At 45.7% G+C, this 16,796-nt stretch overlaps 1 protein-coding gene across 50 annotated transcripts in view; it reads left to right on the top strand.

Annotated features, from left to right (window-relative positions):
• The window catches only part of LOC140410753 (uncharacterized), a 526,658-nt gene that overhangs the window by 233,559 nt on the left and 276,303 nt on the right, over window positions 1-16,796 (top strand). For 46 of the 50 annotated variants that reach the window (XM_072499281.1, XM_072499289.1, XM_072499285.1 and 43 more), the window contains 3 exons: window positions 3,302-3,328; window positions 6,490-6,516; window positions 9,995-10,021. In XM_072499281.1, the coding sequence (XP_072355382.1) occupies window positions 3,302-3,328; window positions 6,490-6,516; window positions 9,995-10,021 (81 nt within the window). The remainder of the gene's footprint in view (window positions 1-3,301; window positions 3,329-6,489; window positions 6,517-9,994; window positions 10,022-16,796) is intronic. The other 4 variants (XM_072499291.1, XM_072499298.1, XM_072499299.1 and 1 more) reach the window with 2 other exon arrangements.

Consider the following 16,796-nt stretch of genomic DNA (forward strand, 5'->3'; position numbering starts at 1 on the left):
GTGCAATGGAATACTCTCCACTTAACTGAATGTATGCAGCTCCAACTACACTCAAGAAGCTCAACACCATCCAGAACAAAGCAGCCCACTTGATTGCTACCCCATTCATAAAAATGCAAACCCTCCACCACCGACGAAAAGTGTTTCTTAAGCAGCACCTTCCAAACTCTCAACCACTATCATTTAAAAGGACAAGAGCAGCAGGTACTTGGGAACACCATCACCTGGAGGTTCCCTCCAAGCCACTCACCATCCTGACTTGGAAATATATTGCTGTTCCTTCACTGTGGCTGAGTCAAAATCCTGGAGCTCCCTCCCTAATGGCACTGTGTGTGTACTTACGCTACAGGGACCACTGTGGTTCAAGAAGGAAGCTCGCTACCATCTCCTGATGGGCAATAAATGCTGGCCTAGCCAGTGACGCCCACATCTTGTAAATTAATAAAGAAAAATTGCTGTGTTTGGCCACTGTGGGTAATTTTTCTTTTTAGGTTGGATAGGCCAGTACAGCACAGCGTTTTTCATGCAGGAGAGATAATCGGGTAGCTATGTTCTGGAGTTGAGCCCTCATCGTGCCATTGACCTTTTTGCAGGGGAATAAACTGAGTGGGGTCTGAAAGGGGAAGTGGGATGGGAAGCATTGCCACAGCAATTGGCAGGCTGGCCCTTCAGACAGGGGATAAGCTACCTGTAGATTTTGAAGAGGCAGTTTCACTGTAGAAAGTGATTCTGACAAAATATAGGCACAAGGGACATCTTCATACACATGATTCCGATTACCCTTCCCACTGTAGCCATAATACCAAATAAAGGTCCATTTTTCACCAATACTTTAGGTATCTATTCTCTGCTCTAAACCAAGACACCTTGCCCATTGTAATCTGGCACTTCTGGAATGTATGAATGATAACCACAAATGTAATGATCAACCTCAGCCAGCTCTTGGGGTGACCCATACACTCTTGAAATGCCAGAGAGCAACCAACAATTGAGGAAAATTTCAGAAACATAAGACTTTGATCTACAACATTAAGTGCAAGCAGAGAAGCATTAACTCTCCAATCACCCATGAGAACCAAATGCACATAAGATATGTTTTCTTAATTTTTTTTTTGTGCTCTTACACGATGTTCTCCATTGGTCAAGGTGATGGGGTGCAGGTCTGGGAGCATCTTTGGCAGATCTCCGGGAGATTCACCAATCTCTTAATGGAGGGGTCCAACACAGGCAAGTTGGAGATAGCTGCATTCACAGCCTGGAAGGACTCCTCCACTGTCAGGCCAGGTTGTGGATATTGTCTGGAGGTTCCGCCAGATTTTAACACACTTCACGCTGGACTTCCAGTATCTGTTATCCTATGGATGATTCCAGAGGTATGTCATCAGCCTAGGGGTCAGCAAAGGCCTGGTCTCCTGTGAGTGGCCTCAGCTGTCGCAACCTCTGTCAGCCTATCAGACACTTGTGTGGTGCTCTCTTCAGGCTGTGGGTCTGAATTTACTCACAAGCACATTCACACCCATTGAGGTGAAAGTATCTGTGCTGCTGAAGGGTGTGGTGAATGATGTAGTGCTGCAGCCTCTGAGGTCCCCTCCCCCTCCTCAGAGATGGATAAATGGTCCCCAGAGGTGGAAACTCTCTGTTATTGGGGTTGACGTACGTCAGTTATTAGAATGATTAGCACTTCCTGCTCCTATAAAAGGGAGCCCACAGAATTGGTGCAGTTCAAATTGATGTATGTATATTGGAGGACACAGGACCACCATCCTTCAGTCTCGCATCAGGAGTGTGATAATCGGGAATCCAATGCCGATCTTGGATCTTTCTTTCATGCCATGTGCCATCTTCTCCAGAGGAAACACCAAGAGTAATATCAGTTGCCCCATTAGAGCAGACACTGCCTTTTTGGCTTGCACGGTAACTGCTACCTTACGAAGGTCAGCAGTGCTAGGCTTGCCCCTTTTGGCAGAGTTGCAGCAATTACTTTCCAAGGGGAAACTGCACCATCAGCCTTTTACCAACTACATGTTGAGCTTTCCCTCTCCAGTATCCCCACCCTCACATTTATCCAGTTGCTTACCCCCGGGGGCCAACATGTGTGGTGCTCACCTTCATGGAGTTGAGTAAGATGTTGATGTGCTTGCAGCACTGCAATCAAGTTGTTTGGATAACCGCATGGCTGCCGACCTCCTCCCTGATTTCCATACAGTCTTTGATTGGTTAGGTAGGGAGGCCTCCTCCTTTTGTCTCTGGGGAATAGGACCTCCCTTGTAACCAGGTGGCAAGCATTGAACAAGTCATCAATGAATTGTGGGGACTCGCAGGATCTTCCTTCTGCCAAATTGACTTTGTCTTTCCTCAGCAATTCTTCAAAGGTTGATGGGATGAATACTCACAGGTCGATGGAGGGATGAATGGTCCAAGGTTTCTTGCAGGGATGCATGGTGCAGCAAAGAAAGTTTGAAGCTGAGAGGCCCTTTAAACATGGCACTAGCACTTCCTATCACATCAGCTGATGATATGGCCACTGACATTGTCCCTACCTCCAGCCTCTGCGTCGTCAGTCACCCTGCCTGTCAGCTATTAGGAACGAGCTGGCAAGAGATTCTTCCAGAAATGGAGTCAGAGCCACTTCAAGTTCTGCTTTCCCCTTCCTGCCAGGTCCCGGAAAGTCCCGGTTTTGTTTCCCTTTACACTCAGGAATTTTATAGTTTTACTCAAAAAAAACTCCCAAGGATAGCAAATGTTGGAAGTAGAATACAATTTTGTGATGATATGCATAAGCAATCATCTATATAATGATGTGCACAACCTCCGACCAGCAAGTGACAGTGTAAATGTACCATGTGACTCTGTACCTCGAGGAGTTGGGAGTTTGCTGTGTTGGTGGATAGTCATACTTGCAGTAGCTCTAGGATAATTTATCAGTATTAGTAGCTTGTAATATATTCCTTATAGTTATCTTTACCACGCATTCGTTTTATAATAAATGACTTTAACTAGTCAAGAACTAGATGTTCTATTGTGCATCATATCTACCGGCCATAGCACAAGAACATGACAAATTTGATTGAAAGTGAAAGGAAAGGTACATGAATTACATTGTAATAGTAACGACTGGAGTCTGGCATTGTATATATTTCTCCAATATCTGATGTGCCATTCTGAGCACTCATTGCAAAAAATGCAAACAAGCACATAACTGTTTCTCATATATTGCCCTTCATGTGGTTTTTGTGCCGTTGTTATATTGATATCTCGTGCCTGAAATTTAAACATTTTCTTTTATTTTGCATATTCACAGCTAAACTTGCAAAGGTTAAAGTTCTGGGTGAGTTTTTAACAGAAACAACTCTCATTTATGTGAATCGCTGCCACCTTGACATTTCTGTACTATATAACAACAAAACAATAAACAGCAACTAACAGAACATATTCATTACCAAAAATAATCATAGCAATATTAAGATTACTTCAGACTCCCAACATTTTTTTTGACGTAGATGTTTCTATAAATTATCACATTCTTTGTGTTTCACCTGTTTGATAAAAGATATATGATACTTCCACAGTGAACCAAAAGGTGTATTATAAACCAGGGAAATAGGCTATAAAGAAGATTTACTGAAATTATGGATTAATATTCCAATACCACTTGTACAGAACAGATGAAAGAATAAAGTTTAAATATTAAATGTTTACTACTTCAGCACTGATAGAAATTTTCATTATATTCTTCAATAGATTTATCATTCCTTTATTTAAGTTTCAGGTTTATTTTATGAATATGTTGGCCGGAATTCTCTGGTTGTTCGCTAGCAGTGGGAATCTCTGTTCCCATCAGCAGTGCACACCCCGCCAGCAGCTTTCCTAGTGTGTGGGGTGGCTTCAATGGGAAATCCCATTAATCGCGCAAGACTAGAGAGTCCCGCCTCCAGCAAATGTGCAATGCCTCCTGCTGCCGAGAAACATGCAGATGGAAGGCTGAGAAACCTGGCTGTTCTTTAACTACGTGAATTATAGAACATCTGAGATCTAACATAGGGGGATGGATTCTCCATTGCCCATCACCTTTCCCAATCCGGCCACATGCTTTCTGCTGTGAAAAAGAGGAAGTAAAAGCATTTAGGTACTTTTGATGTGGTGAGGAACTGTCAATCATAGTAAGTGTGTTTATAAACATAGTGGTTAGCTTCAAAGCCTGGGTAATGGAGATGCATTCAAGCATGAAGCGAAGGTCGATTAACAATCCACCAAGCACCTGCCGCTTGAGTAATAAAACTGTGAATCACTGGCTAATGAAATGTATTGCTGTGTGAAAGTGAATGGAAGGTTTGCATTTCAAAGGCTGGGCTGGATTCTCCACTGCCCGCCACCAGTTGCTGAGTTCCCAATACAGCAGAGAATCCATCACGGTCAACAAAACGGGATCAGTGCCGGCCGGTCCCCTGCTGGCCGTGGTATCAAGGTTTGAGCCCCGTACCATCAGGGAGATGCAATTAGATTGAATTGACCCATTTGAATCCTATTATTGGGCTGGGCACCGGATTCTCTAAGCTTGCATGGATCTCTAGTCCTCTGGGCCAGGATTCACGTGGGTGAGAATTAGTGCAGATATTTCCCAGTGTGGCCCTGGCATGCTGAACCTGGTGGGCAAAAGGGATAAAACCTTAAGAGAGATACCCCAAAGTCCATCAGAGGGCCCGCCTCTCCCCGACAATGCAAATCCTGTCCACCCCACCACCACCAGACCCCCTCCCCCCACGAGAGACCTACATTACAGAGACACTGGCCAGAGCCCCCATTACAGAGACCCCCTAATATAGAGAACCCTCATTACAGAGACATCCATTACAGAGACCCCCACCTGAGACCCCCACCACAGAATCGCTACTGGTCTCTGCTGCCTGAAAACCGAAGAGCAGTCCAGGCAATAGAATGAAATATCACTGCATTTTCACTTATCCTTCCTTAAGATCTGCTGCCTCAGATAACAACGTTTAACGCAATAGCTGTTACAAGTGTCAGAGGCTTCATTGAAAGCCAAGTACACTTCGAAGGGCTTCATATTGCTTGACAGCCTTTGAGATGCAAACCTTCCATTCTATTTCACACAGAAATACATTGCACTAGCCAAAAATTTGCAGTTTTTGTTGAGCCACAGCTGCTTAGGAGGCTTGTTTATTTATCTTTCCCTTCATGCTCCAACTACCCTTCATGCTCCAACTACTACTTTGGTGCCAACCATAATGCTTATAAACACTTGCTTTGATTGACAGCTTCTCATCACATCTTCTCTGAATATCAGGAAATTGGGGTCTCTGTTGGGGTTTGATGGTGGGGGTCTGATGGTGGGGGCTGGGGGTTCAGTGGGTCACCTTCATCCTGTGCGGGGGGAGGTGCTGTGGGGGGGAGGTGCTGTGGGGGGGGGGGGTGATCTGTTATTCCCACTGTGGGGGTCGGTGCATAATGGGGGGGCTGATAAATTGGACTTCCAACCATTAATCAAATGGAAATGGGTGCAAATCACTCCCGCTGACACAGGCGAGTCCAGCACTGAGACTGCCAGTGGGGGATCGGAGCATCGTGGGCACCAAACCTGTTTTTTATCGACGCTCCATTCACTGCCCGGTCAGGAATCTCGATACCGGTGATAAGCAATTGAGAATCCACCCTCATATGTTGAGAACTTTGGTGCTGAATTCCAGATCCATTTTCAGGGTGGATAGAGATCTGTGTAGGAGCACAGTGTATTCCATTAGTGAAATACCGATGCTATTATGCATAACATGTTGTGCTCACAGCTAGAATCGGGATTAAAAGCAAATGGTTTTGTGTACGTTCCCTGGGAATATGATAAAATCTAGGCTTAAAACAAAATTCAGCCTCCAATCATATGACTTATTTCGTTAACACAGATCCAATAAAGTAACTTGACCTCCACTAAAAGAAAACCTTGAATTTATATAGCATCTTTCACAACCTCAGGACACCTCAGATGTTTCAGAGCCAATTAAATAATTTGAACAAAATTGCCCTTAGAGTTGGGTGGGGTGCTCTTTCCAAGAGCCGGTGCAGACCCGATGGGCCGAATGGCCTCCTTCTGTACTGTAAATTCTATGATCTATGATCTATGAAGTGTCATCACTGTTATAATAATAAACAGTTTTACATTCCTGGAACTACTATATAACATTGCTGCTCAAAATAATTTGAAACATGAGTTAATTGCACTCACATAGGAAGTTCAGGACTAATTCATTGAAAATTTCCTAAATTCACATGGTAAATTTGATCAATCCCTGATACAATTTCAATCACCTTCTACGTTCCACATATCTAATAATTAATTCCATTGCTTTTACAGTACAGCTATTTATCTTTCTTCAATAATAGTTAACACATTCCAAAAGGTAGGCTGATTAAAAGGATAAGTGATATTATTTTCTATCCAGCCCCTGATACTTTTGTTTGTTTTACTTTTTATTATAGCCAAACCTGCAAAAGAGAAAGCAGCAGGTGGGTGTGATGGCCATGTGGCAAGTTTTTAAAAATGTAGATGAAGGCCACAACTTGTTGCCTTTAGTAACTTGAGAAAGCTCAACGATGGTGGAACAAGGATTTATTGAACTATGTCTAATACGCTGCCACGGCAGTACCTCTGTCCCAATCCAATCCTTGTTGGAACAATCAACAACTGCATTCTGCTTGGGACGGATTTTATGTGTAGTCTTTAATGAGCTCCAGCTGGGTGACCTTCACCCCTACCTGGGAATCTCGTACTCACGGGTCCCAAGGTGGGATCGACAATGGTTTCCCCATGGTCCCCATGAGGGTTATGACATTGCCCATCCCTAATTGCACTTCAACTGAGTGGCTTCCTTGGCCATTTTAGATGGCAGTTAAGAGGCAAACACATTGCTGTGAGTCTGGTTCACAAGTAGGCCAGACCAGGTAAGGATAGCCTCAAGCATATTAGTGAACCCGGTGGGTTTTTACCAACAAGCAATCATGATGGCCATTATTAAGACTAGCTTTATTTTGTAGTCAATCTTTGGAATTTCTTTTACTGCAGAGGGCTATAGAGGTTGGGTCACTAAGTATGTTCACGGCTGAGATAGACAGATTTGGATCAGTAAGGAAATCAAGGATTATGGGATAAGGTGGGAAAGTGGAGTTGAGGATGATCATATCAGATCAGTTGTGATCTCATTGAATGATGGAGCAGACTCAATGGGTCAAATGATCTATTTCTGCTCCTATGTCTTATGGTCTTTATAATTCCAGATTTTATTTACTAATTATATTTTAATTCCATCAGCTGCTATGGTAGGATTTCAACGCCTGCCCCCAGATAATTAGCCTGGCCATTTGGATTACAAGCCCAGTAATATTACCACAATGCTACCATTTCAAAATGAATGATTATGATATTAATTTCTTACTCTGTCATAGAACATATGGGATTAAAGGACAAATTTCTTTATGACAAAGCTTCTTTTCATACAATGGGCGCGATCAAACGGTAACACTGCGCCCTAAAAGCAGCGCGCGCCACAGCGCAATGTGGCCAGTCGAAGCCTGAAGAACCCTGCTCCCAGGACCTACTGGCTCGGAATGCCTTGCGAGATCTAACACAATGAGATGTTGCGATGTGGGCGGGATAATTTTTTGGCAAATCTGCATATTAGAGCGAGACAGCTAGCGTCACTGATATGCAGTTTCCCAGGGCAGTGGGCATTGTGATCTATCTTCTTTCTCTCGGAGGCTTCGGGTGCATGTCGTTCAGCACTGGTCTCCACAAACGGGGACCAGATGGAACGGCACTCATGGGGGTCTCCAAGGGGACCGGAGGTCCCTCGATGCATGCTCTTTGGGCAGGCTGTTACACTGGCACTGCTGGTGCCACATGGACATTCTAGCACTGCCACCAGGGCACTGTGGTAGTGCCAGCCTGGCACTGTGCCACATGGCACTGCCATCTGACAGGGGCACTGCCAGAGTCCCAGGTTGGCACTATCAAGGTTCCAAGCTGTAATTATTTTGCGTGACGGTGATCAGGCCCTGCGCGGGTGTTGAAAAGGGACCCGGGGACCCCCTAAAAGTGAGTTGGAGCTTGGGGGGTAGGGTCGGGGGTCATGTCAGGGTTCCAGAGATCAGGATACCAATTAATAATGGCATCCTGATCTTTTACTACCCCGAGCAGTTCCGACAAGCGGGGCTCCTCCATGCAGAAAATGTGGCTATGTGCTGCATCGGCTGCGTGTTCTCCACTGAGGCCCCCTATCTAACCTGAATGATGTTTTCGGTGCTCCGAGCTCCGGGAAACATGTAGCTAAACAAGCTCGCTTTGGGACTTTGTTCCAATTTAGTGAAATCATGCCCATAAGCTTCAGATGCTTGGATTTTCAGCTGGCTTCTGTCCAATCTTATGGCACTATTTTAAAAAGTGGCCATGTGCAATGGGATGGAAATCCACAGCACTCGCACACTACCAGCTGCCACCTGCTCCATTTTCACCCTCATTAACAGTGACCAAAATGAATGAGAATATGCAAATGAAACCTTTGTGAAGCATTAATGTCTTGTGTCAAATATCTCATCATTTCCACCTCATTTTTGCTTGCTTATGTTCACGGCAGTATAAAATGGCTTGTCAGAGTTGATAGAAATAACTGAGAAAGCAGGAAATATTTGAAAGTTCGTAGACTGGCCCTTTTGAGGGCTGTTACAAGGTTATTTCTCAATCAATTTGTTTTAAGTTGTTGCCAATTCACATTGCAGTTCAGGGTAAACCTTAAGAATAGGTAAGAAATTGGCTGAAGTAAAGAAAAGAATGACTTATTAGATGGGGAGAGAACTAAATTGGTGCTTAGAAGATAATGCTGGAACAATTGCCGTTTCTAATTTGCATGCATAACATGGATTCAGAAACTCGAATATACATTGTTCATATTTTCAGAAGGTACCAAACTAAGTGAAACAACAGCAGTTCACAAATTACAGAATGACTTAGATGGAACATGTATGGTGGGGAATAAAATAGAATGTAAATTTAAGAGATAAAAATGCTTTATTTTGCACACAAATGGAAAGGTGTATGCATAGTTAAGAATGAAACTACCAGGGCAGCACGGTGGTGCAGTGGTTAGCATTGCTGCCTCACGGCGCCGAGGTCCCAGGTTCGATTCTGGCTCTGGGTCACTGTCCGTGTGGAGTTTTCACATTCTCCCTGTATTTGCATGGGTTTCGCCCCCACAACCCAAAGATGTGCAGGTTAGGTAGATTTGCCACCCTAAATTGCCCCTTAAATTGAAAAAAATTAATTGGGTAATTTGAAAAAAAAATGAAGTTAGAGGTTCTGGGGATGGACAATTGGAACTACAGGTTGACGTAACAAGAAGAAGGTAAGGTGACATTGGACTGAAAACTATTAGATATGAATGCTGCTGAGTCCCCAGCACCAGATGGCCTGCAATCTTGGGTTTTCAAATTCTGAGCTGCCTGCGTGGCTGAAGAGCCTTCCTCATCCATCCTATCTATCCATCCTATCCTGCCTAGTGGGCAGCACGGTAGCATTGTGGATAGCACAATTGCTTCACAGCTCCAGGGTCCCAGGTTCGATTCCGGCTTGGGTCACTGTCTGTGCGGAGTCTGCACATCCTCCCCGTGTGTGCGTGGGTTACCTCCGGGTGCTCCGGTTTCCTCCCACAGTCCAAAGATGTGCAGGTTAGGTGGATTGGCCATGCTAAATTGCCCTTTGTGTCCAAAATTGCCCTTAGTGTTGGGTGGGGTTACTGGGTTATGGGGATAGGGTGGAGGTGTTGACCTTGGGTGGGGTGCTCTTTCCAAGAGCCGGTAGAGACTCGATGGGCCAAATGGCCTCCTTCTGCACTGCAAATTCTATGATCTTGTGATCCTTTTCGCTTTATAGCTCGCAGACTAATTTTTATTCAGATTTCCTGTGCAATGATAACTTCTATTTTTGTATTTGCAGCTAAGCCTACAAAAGAGAAAGCACCAGGTTAGTTTTTCACAGGAAATATCCAGTTCTTTAATTATGTTTATGTGATTGATTTACTCTTGAGATGTTTTGAAGAGAAAGTGTCCAAGCCCTAAGCATTTGAGCTTAGGATAGCTGTCTGGAAGCTTGGTTGGAGAGTATTGTTTTGAGAAGAATATTGAAAGCAAGGGAAGAGATAGGAAAGTTGAGGTTATTGGAGAGGGAGGTGCAGAGTGTAAGGAATAGGTGACAATAGGCTGTACAAATGAAACTTTACGATGCTTGAAGGTACAGACTTGATGGAAGAATGCAGATGGCTGAAGAGTTATGGTGGGGTTAGTCGATGTAAGGATTAGAAGACTAGGTCCAATCATTTGGAGAATAGAGAACCAATGTAAGTCAATAAAGGTGTGAGCAGAGTTAGCAAAATAGGCTGTGGGCAACAGAGATTTGTATGATCAGTTTTTGGGAAATGAAGGCTAGGACACCACTGAAAAGTGCAGTGAAGGAATTAATGTTGTGGTATTAATGTTTCAGCAGCAGTATGCATAAATTAGCAGTGAAAACATGGAACAGCGTTGGTAATGGAGAGGATAGTGACTTTGATGGTCAGTCTTATGTCAAAGTAAAATGGATTAGTTGCAGTAAGATGTAAAGGAGTATGATTTGTTGGAATTACGGAGGCATGGCTGCAAGGCGACCAAGGATGGTAACTAAGCATTGAAGTCTGTTCAGTTTTTAGGAAGGATAGACAGAAAGGTACAGGTGGTGGAGTTGCATTGTTGATTAAAGAAGATATTGATACAATATTGAGGAAAGATATTAGCACAGATGATGTACTGTCTATCTATCTATCTAACTATCTATCAATATATCTCTCTATATTACTATATATCTATCTAACTATCTATCTATATATCTATCTATTGATCTATCTATCGATCTATCTATCTACTTATCTATCTATCTATTTATTTATGCAGCTATCTATCTATCGATCTAACGATCTATCTATCTTTCCCACTATCTATCTATCTATCTACCAACCTTTCTGTCTATCTGTCTATCTATCTATCTATCTATCTATCTGTCTATCTGTCTATCTGTCTATCTATCTCTGTCTGTCTATATATCTATCTATCTGTCTATCTATCAATCTAACGATCTATTTATCTCTCTCTCTATCTATCTTTCTATCCATCTATCTATCTATCTATATATCTCTCTATATTACTATCTCTCTATCTATCAATCTATCTGTCCATCTCTCTATCTGTCTGTCTGTCTGTCTGTGTATCTATCTCTCTGTCTGTCTATCTATCTATCTGTCTATCAATCTAACAATCTATTTATCTATCTATCTATCTCTCTATCTATCTATCCATCCATCTATCTACCTAACTATCTATCTATATATCTCTCTATATTACTATCTATCTATCTATCTGTCTATCTATCGATCTAACTATCTCTATATATATCTCGCTATATTATTATCTATCTATTTGATGCACGATCAATGACCACTAAAACGAGGTTGTAGTCCAACTGAAGGCTTTAATAAGCTAGATGTTTTCCCCAGCAGCTCAGGTACAGAATGATGGCTGCTGGGGCGGCACAGGTTCTTGTACCCCGCCTATCAGGGCGGAGCTATCATTCATTCTACCAATAGAAAGCATACAGTTTCCACCAATAGTGCTTTAGCCTGTCAGGTACCGTAATACCTATAATACCACATTCACCCCCTGTTAAAAAAGAGTCAGGCGGGGGTAGTGGCCTGAAACTACAAAACATAGCAACATGGTATAATTAGTTATGGAGGTACCGTAATACCTCCGTACAGTGTTTAGTAATTATTTACAATTCTGAAAGCTATGTTCATTTGATGGTTTATATTTACAGATTACAATTAAAATGAAGCAATCAGTCGATCGGGGGCCCTGGTCGTCCTTTGCGATCGTCGGAGCTTCTGTGGTGACTCCGGTGGAGGCTCAGGCGTCTGTGACTCCGGGAGCGTGGCTTCGATCTCCATGGCAGCTTCGGCACCCCTAGACGGCGCTGGTGGGGAAAACGGTTGACCTGGAAAGGGAGCGGCTGCTGGGGCGTTGGTGGGTGGGGGGGCCTAGACGGGGCCGGCGGAAGGACCGATCCTCCTGTAAGGTGCTGCGGTGGATGGGAGGGTGGGACTGGCGGCTGGAATGTGCGTGGGGTTCCGGCGGGCGCCAGGCCCCATAGGGAGACCGTATCTTGTCGGCCGTCGGGGAACGCTACGTAGGCGTACTGGGGGTTAGCATGGAGCAGGTGGACCCACTCGACCAACGGGTCCGACTTGTGCGCCCGCACATGTTTTCGGTGCAGGATCGGTCCGGGAGCTGCCAGCCAGGTCGGGAGCGAGGTCTCAGAGGAGGACTTCCTGGGGAAGACAAGGAGACGTTCGTGAGGTGTCTGATTGGTGGTTGTACAAAGCAGTGACCGGATGGAGTGGAGGGCATCCGGGAGGACTTCTTGCCAGCGGGAGACTGGGAGGTTCCTGGACCGTAGGGCCAGTAGACGGTCTTCCAGACCGTTCTGTTCTCCCTCTCTACCTGTCTGTTACCCCGGGGGTTGTAGCCTGTCGTCCTGCTCGAGGCGATGCCCTTGCTGAGCAGGAATTGATGCAGTTCATCGCTCATAAAGGAGGACCCCCTATCACTGTGTATGTAAGCGGGCAACCCGAACAATGCAAAGATACTATGGAGGGCCTTGATGATGGTGGTTGCGGTCATGTCGGGGCAGGGGATGGCGAATGGGAACCGGGAGTACTCGTCAATCACGTTCAGGTAGTACGTGTTGCAGTCGGTGGAGGGGAGGGGGCCTTTGAAGTCCATGCTGAGGCGTTCAAAGGGTCGGAAGCCTTTATCAGGTGCGCTTTCTCTGGTCGGTAGAAGTGCGGTTTGCACTCCGCGCAGATTTGGTAGTCCCTGGTGGCTGTCCTGACCTCCTTGATGGAGTAGGGCAGGTTGCGGGTCTTGACAAAATGGAAAAAGCGAGTGACCCCCGGGTGGCAGATGTCCTCGTGGAGGGCTTGGAGGCGGTCCACTTGTGCAGTGGCACATGTGCCGCGGGACAGGGTGTCAGGAGGCTCGTCGATGACGTGCATCGTGGCCTTTGCAATGTCTGCTTTGATGCGGCTGAAGGCCTGGCGGGCCTCTATCGACAGCGAAAAAGCTGTGGATTGGATCAGGGGACGGGCCTTGTCCGCGTAGTTGGGGACCCACTGGGCGTAGTAGCTAAAAAACCCTAGGCAACGTTTCAGGGCCTTGGGGCAGTGAGGGAGGGGGAACTCCATAAGGGGGCGCATGCATTCAGGGTCGGGGCCTGTAACTCCATTTCGCACTACGTAGCCGAGGATGGCTAGACGGTCGGTGCTAAACACGCATTTATCCTTGTTGTATGTAAGGTTAAGGATTTTAGCGTTCTGGAGGAATTTTCGGAGGTTGGTGTCATGGTCCTGCTGGTCTTGGCCGTAGATGGTGACATTATCGAGATACGGGAATGTTGCCCGTAAACCGTACCGGTCAACCATTCGGTCCATCTCGCGCTGGAAGACTGAGACCCCGTGAGTGACACCGAAGGGAACCCTTAATAAATGATAGAACCGCACATCTGCCTCGAAGGCAGTGTATTTGCGGTCACTAGTGCGGGTGGGAAGCTGGTGGTAGGCGGACTTGAGATCCACCGTGGAGAAGACCTTATAATGCGCAATCCTGTTTACCAGGTCGGATATGCGGGGGAGAGGGTACGCGTCCAGCTGCGTAAACCTGTTGATGCATCTGACTGTAGTCGATGACCATCCTATGCTTCTCCCCGGTCTTTAACACCACTACTTGAGCTCTCCAGGGACTGTTACTGGCTTCAATGACCCCTTCCATCAGTAGCCTTTGGACCTCTGACCTAATAAAGATCCGGTCCTGGACACTGTAGCGTCTGCTCCTGGTGGCAACTGGTTTGCAATCCGGGGTGAGGTTCGCAAACAGGGAAGGCGGGTCGACCTTAAGGGTCGCGAAGCCGCAGACAGTGAGGGGGGTATAGGGCCACCGAATTGGAAGGTCAGACTTTGAAGGTTACACTGGAAGTCTAAACCCAGGAGTGTAGCCGCGCAGAGGTGGGGAAGGACGTAGAGACGGAAATTTTTGAACTCCCTTCCCTGGACTGTGAGGTTTGCTACACAAAACCCCTTTATCTCCACTGAGTGTGAACCGGAAGACAGGGAGATTTTTTGATGAATGGGGTGGATGAGGAGAGAACAGTGCCTTACCGTGTCAGGGTGTATGAAGCTCTCCGTGCTCCCACAGTCCATTAGGCAGGACGTCTCGTGCCCGTTGATGAATACGATCGTCGTTGCAGTTGAGAGTGTTTTAGGCCGAGACTGATCCAGAGTCACCGAGGCTAGTCGCAGCAGTTGAGAGTTCTCTTCAGGCAGTGCGTGGTCAGCCGAGCTGGGGTCCTTGGGGTTCATCCAAGATGGCGTCTCCCATTGGTCATTGGCTGGGGGTGGACAAAATGGCGGCGCCCATCCCTCCAACGTGGCGTCCGCAGAACAAGATGGTGGCGCCCAGGGTCCGCACGTGTCCCTGGGATATGAAGATGGCGGCGACCGCTGGCCGCACGGGGCCTGTGGAGAAGTTAGTGGTTGCGGTCCGCATTCGCCGGCGGAGACCGCGCGACGTCCGGGCCTGGCTTACCCACACGAAATGGCCCTTTTTGACGCATCCCTTGCAGGTGGATGCACGGGCCAGGCAGCGCTGGCGGGGGTGCTTTGCCTGCCCGCAAAAGTAGCAGTGGGGCCCCTCGGGATTGCCAGGCCGCCTTGCAGCGCAGGCCTGTGGGGGAATCGGGGAAGTCTCGGGGTCAGCCACGGAGGGGTTCCACGCTGCCCAGGGGGCTGCCGTGTGGTCGGGAACGTAAGCGCGGGCATTCCTGGAGGCCACGTCCAGGGAGCCTGCAAGGGCCCATCCCTCCCTGAGACCCAGGGTGTCTTTTTCTATCAGGCGCTGGCGGATTTGTGACGATAGCATACCTGCCATGAAAGCGTCCCGGACTAAGCGTTCCGTGTGTTCGCTCGCCGAAACCTGCGGGCACCGCAGCTTCTGCCCAACACCAGGAGTGCTGGGTATAATTCCTCCAGCGATTCCCCAGGGGTTTGTCGCCTTGTTGCAAGCAGGTGCCGGGCGTAGACCTGGTTTACCAGGCGAATATAGTGTCCTTTTAGCAGCTCTATTGCTGCATCAAAGTCTTCCGCTTCCTCGATAAGGGTGCGTTTTCGGCCGTCTCGAGATACCCTTTAAAGCATGCCAGCCAGTGCTTAAAGATTGCCGCTGAGTTCGCCGCGTGGGGGCTAAGTTGCGGATACTCAGGCTTGATTCGGAGCTCCATCCTTTCTTCTTAAAAAAAACTAGCTTATTAAATTGATGCACGATCAATGACCACTAAAGCGAGGTTGTAGTCCAACTGAAGGATTTAATAAGCTAGATGTTTCCCCCAGCAGCTCAGGTATAGAACGAAGGCTGCTGGGGCGGCATGGGTTCTTATACCCCGCCTATCAGGGTGGAGCTATCATACATTCTACCAATAGAAAGCATACAGTTTCCACCAATGGTGCTTTAGCCTGTCAGGTACCGTAATACCTATAATACCACACTATCTATGTAATTTTGTAAACTATACCATCTACCTTTTATATACAGGGTATTGTGTAATCTCTCATTGTACTCTTTCTAACCAATCAAAGCTCAAATGAATTTGTTTTTATTGGTGATTAAAATGTATTAGTCATTCCCATTTCCTGACTATTTTCAAAATGGCTTCTGTTTAAAATAAGTGAAATCTTTCACCTTCATTTTTCTGACTTGTCTTTTACTTTTGAAAGTTAAAATCCAGTCAGAAAAATCTTTTCATTTACACTGTAATTTCAAATGTCGAACAGAATTTAAGTTATTATCTAACCCTCAGATAATGGCTGGAAATTAGTGTTTTTAGTCTAGCCATTGATTTGTAAAGTTGTTTTGTTTTAATAAGTGCTAAATTTAATATTGGGGAGAAAAGACAAATTAGTCATCAAGATGCTTATTTACTAAAGGTAAAATGAAAGTAAAAATGATAAATTTTGCAAGGGCACTCCTAGGGCACCTGGAAGACTACCAGCCAGCCTCAGACAGGGCCATGCAAATGCTAATGAGGGGCCCAACCCTTGTTTTAGGCTCCTTCGGATCAATTGGGCTGCTCTCTTAGATTTTCTAGGTTTGGATGCAAGTGTCTGCCACCAAAAATATATGTCCTCTTTGTAATATTGATGTGGAGGAAGGAGGAATTTGAATGCACATCCTGACTCAACAGGCCAGATCAAGTTGGAAACACAAGTGCACAGCTACTATTATCATGAGGGAGGAAGAAAAGCATCTGGACTAATCAACAATAACAGGACGTTTCTATGGTTTAATTATAAACATTAACTTGAAAAGTCAGAAATCACCTTGCATCAAAAGGACGCAGTTTCAAAACAGCAAGAGTAACTTGGCAATCAAAATGTAGAGTTTGTTTGACAATCCTGGATGGCACTTTGCCTGTATTTATTTCATGAAAGACTTCTAATCTTTATTAATTAAAAATAAAAATGATGTCATCTTTAAATAAGTGTAGATGTTAATGTTTTTTAAGGTATCTTATTGCATTTCAGGATGATTGCTTGCTGCAACATACGTTTTCCACACAGGCTTAGGATTCCAGATAGTCAGTGAATCAACGTGGATTGATCAAT

This window comes from Scyliorhinus torazame, chromosome 4 (assembly GCF_047496885.1).
Source record: "Scyliorhinus torazame isolate Kashiwa2021f chromosome 4, sScyTor2.1, whole genome shotgun sequence".
In the NCBI taxonomy this organism is placed as follows: domain Eukaryota; kingdom Metazoa; phylum Chordata; class Chondrichthyes; order Carcharhiniformes; family Scyliorhinidae; genus Scyliorhinus; species Scyliorhinus torazame.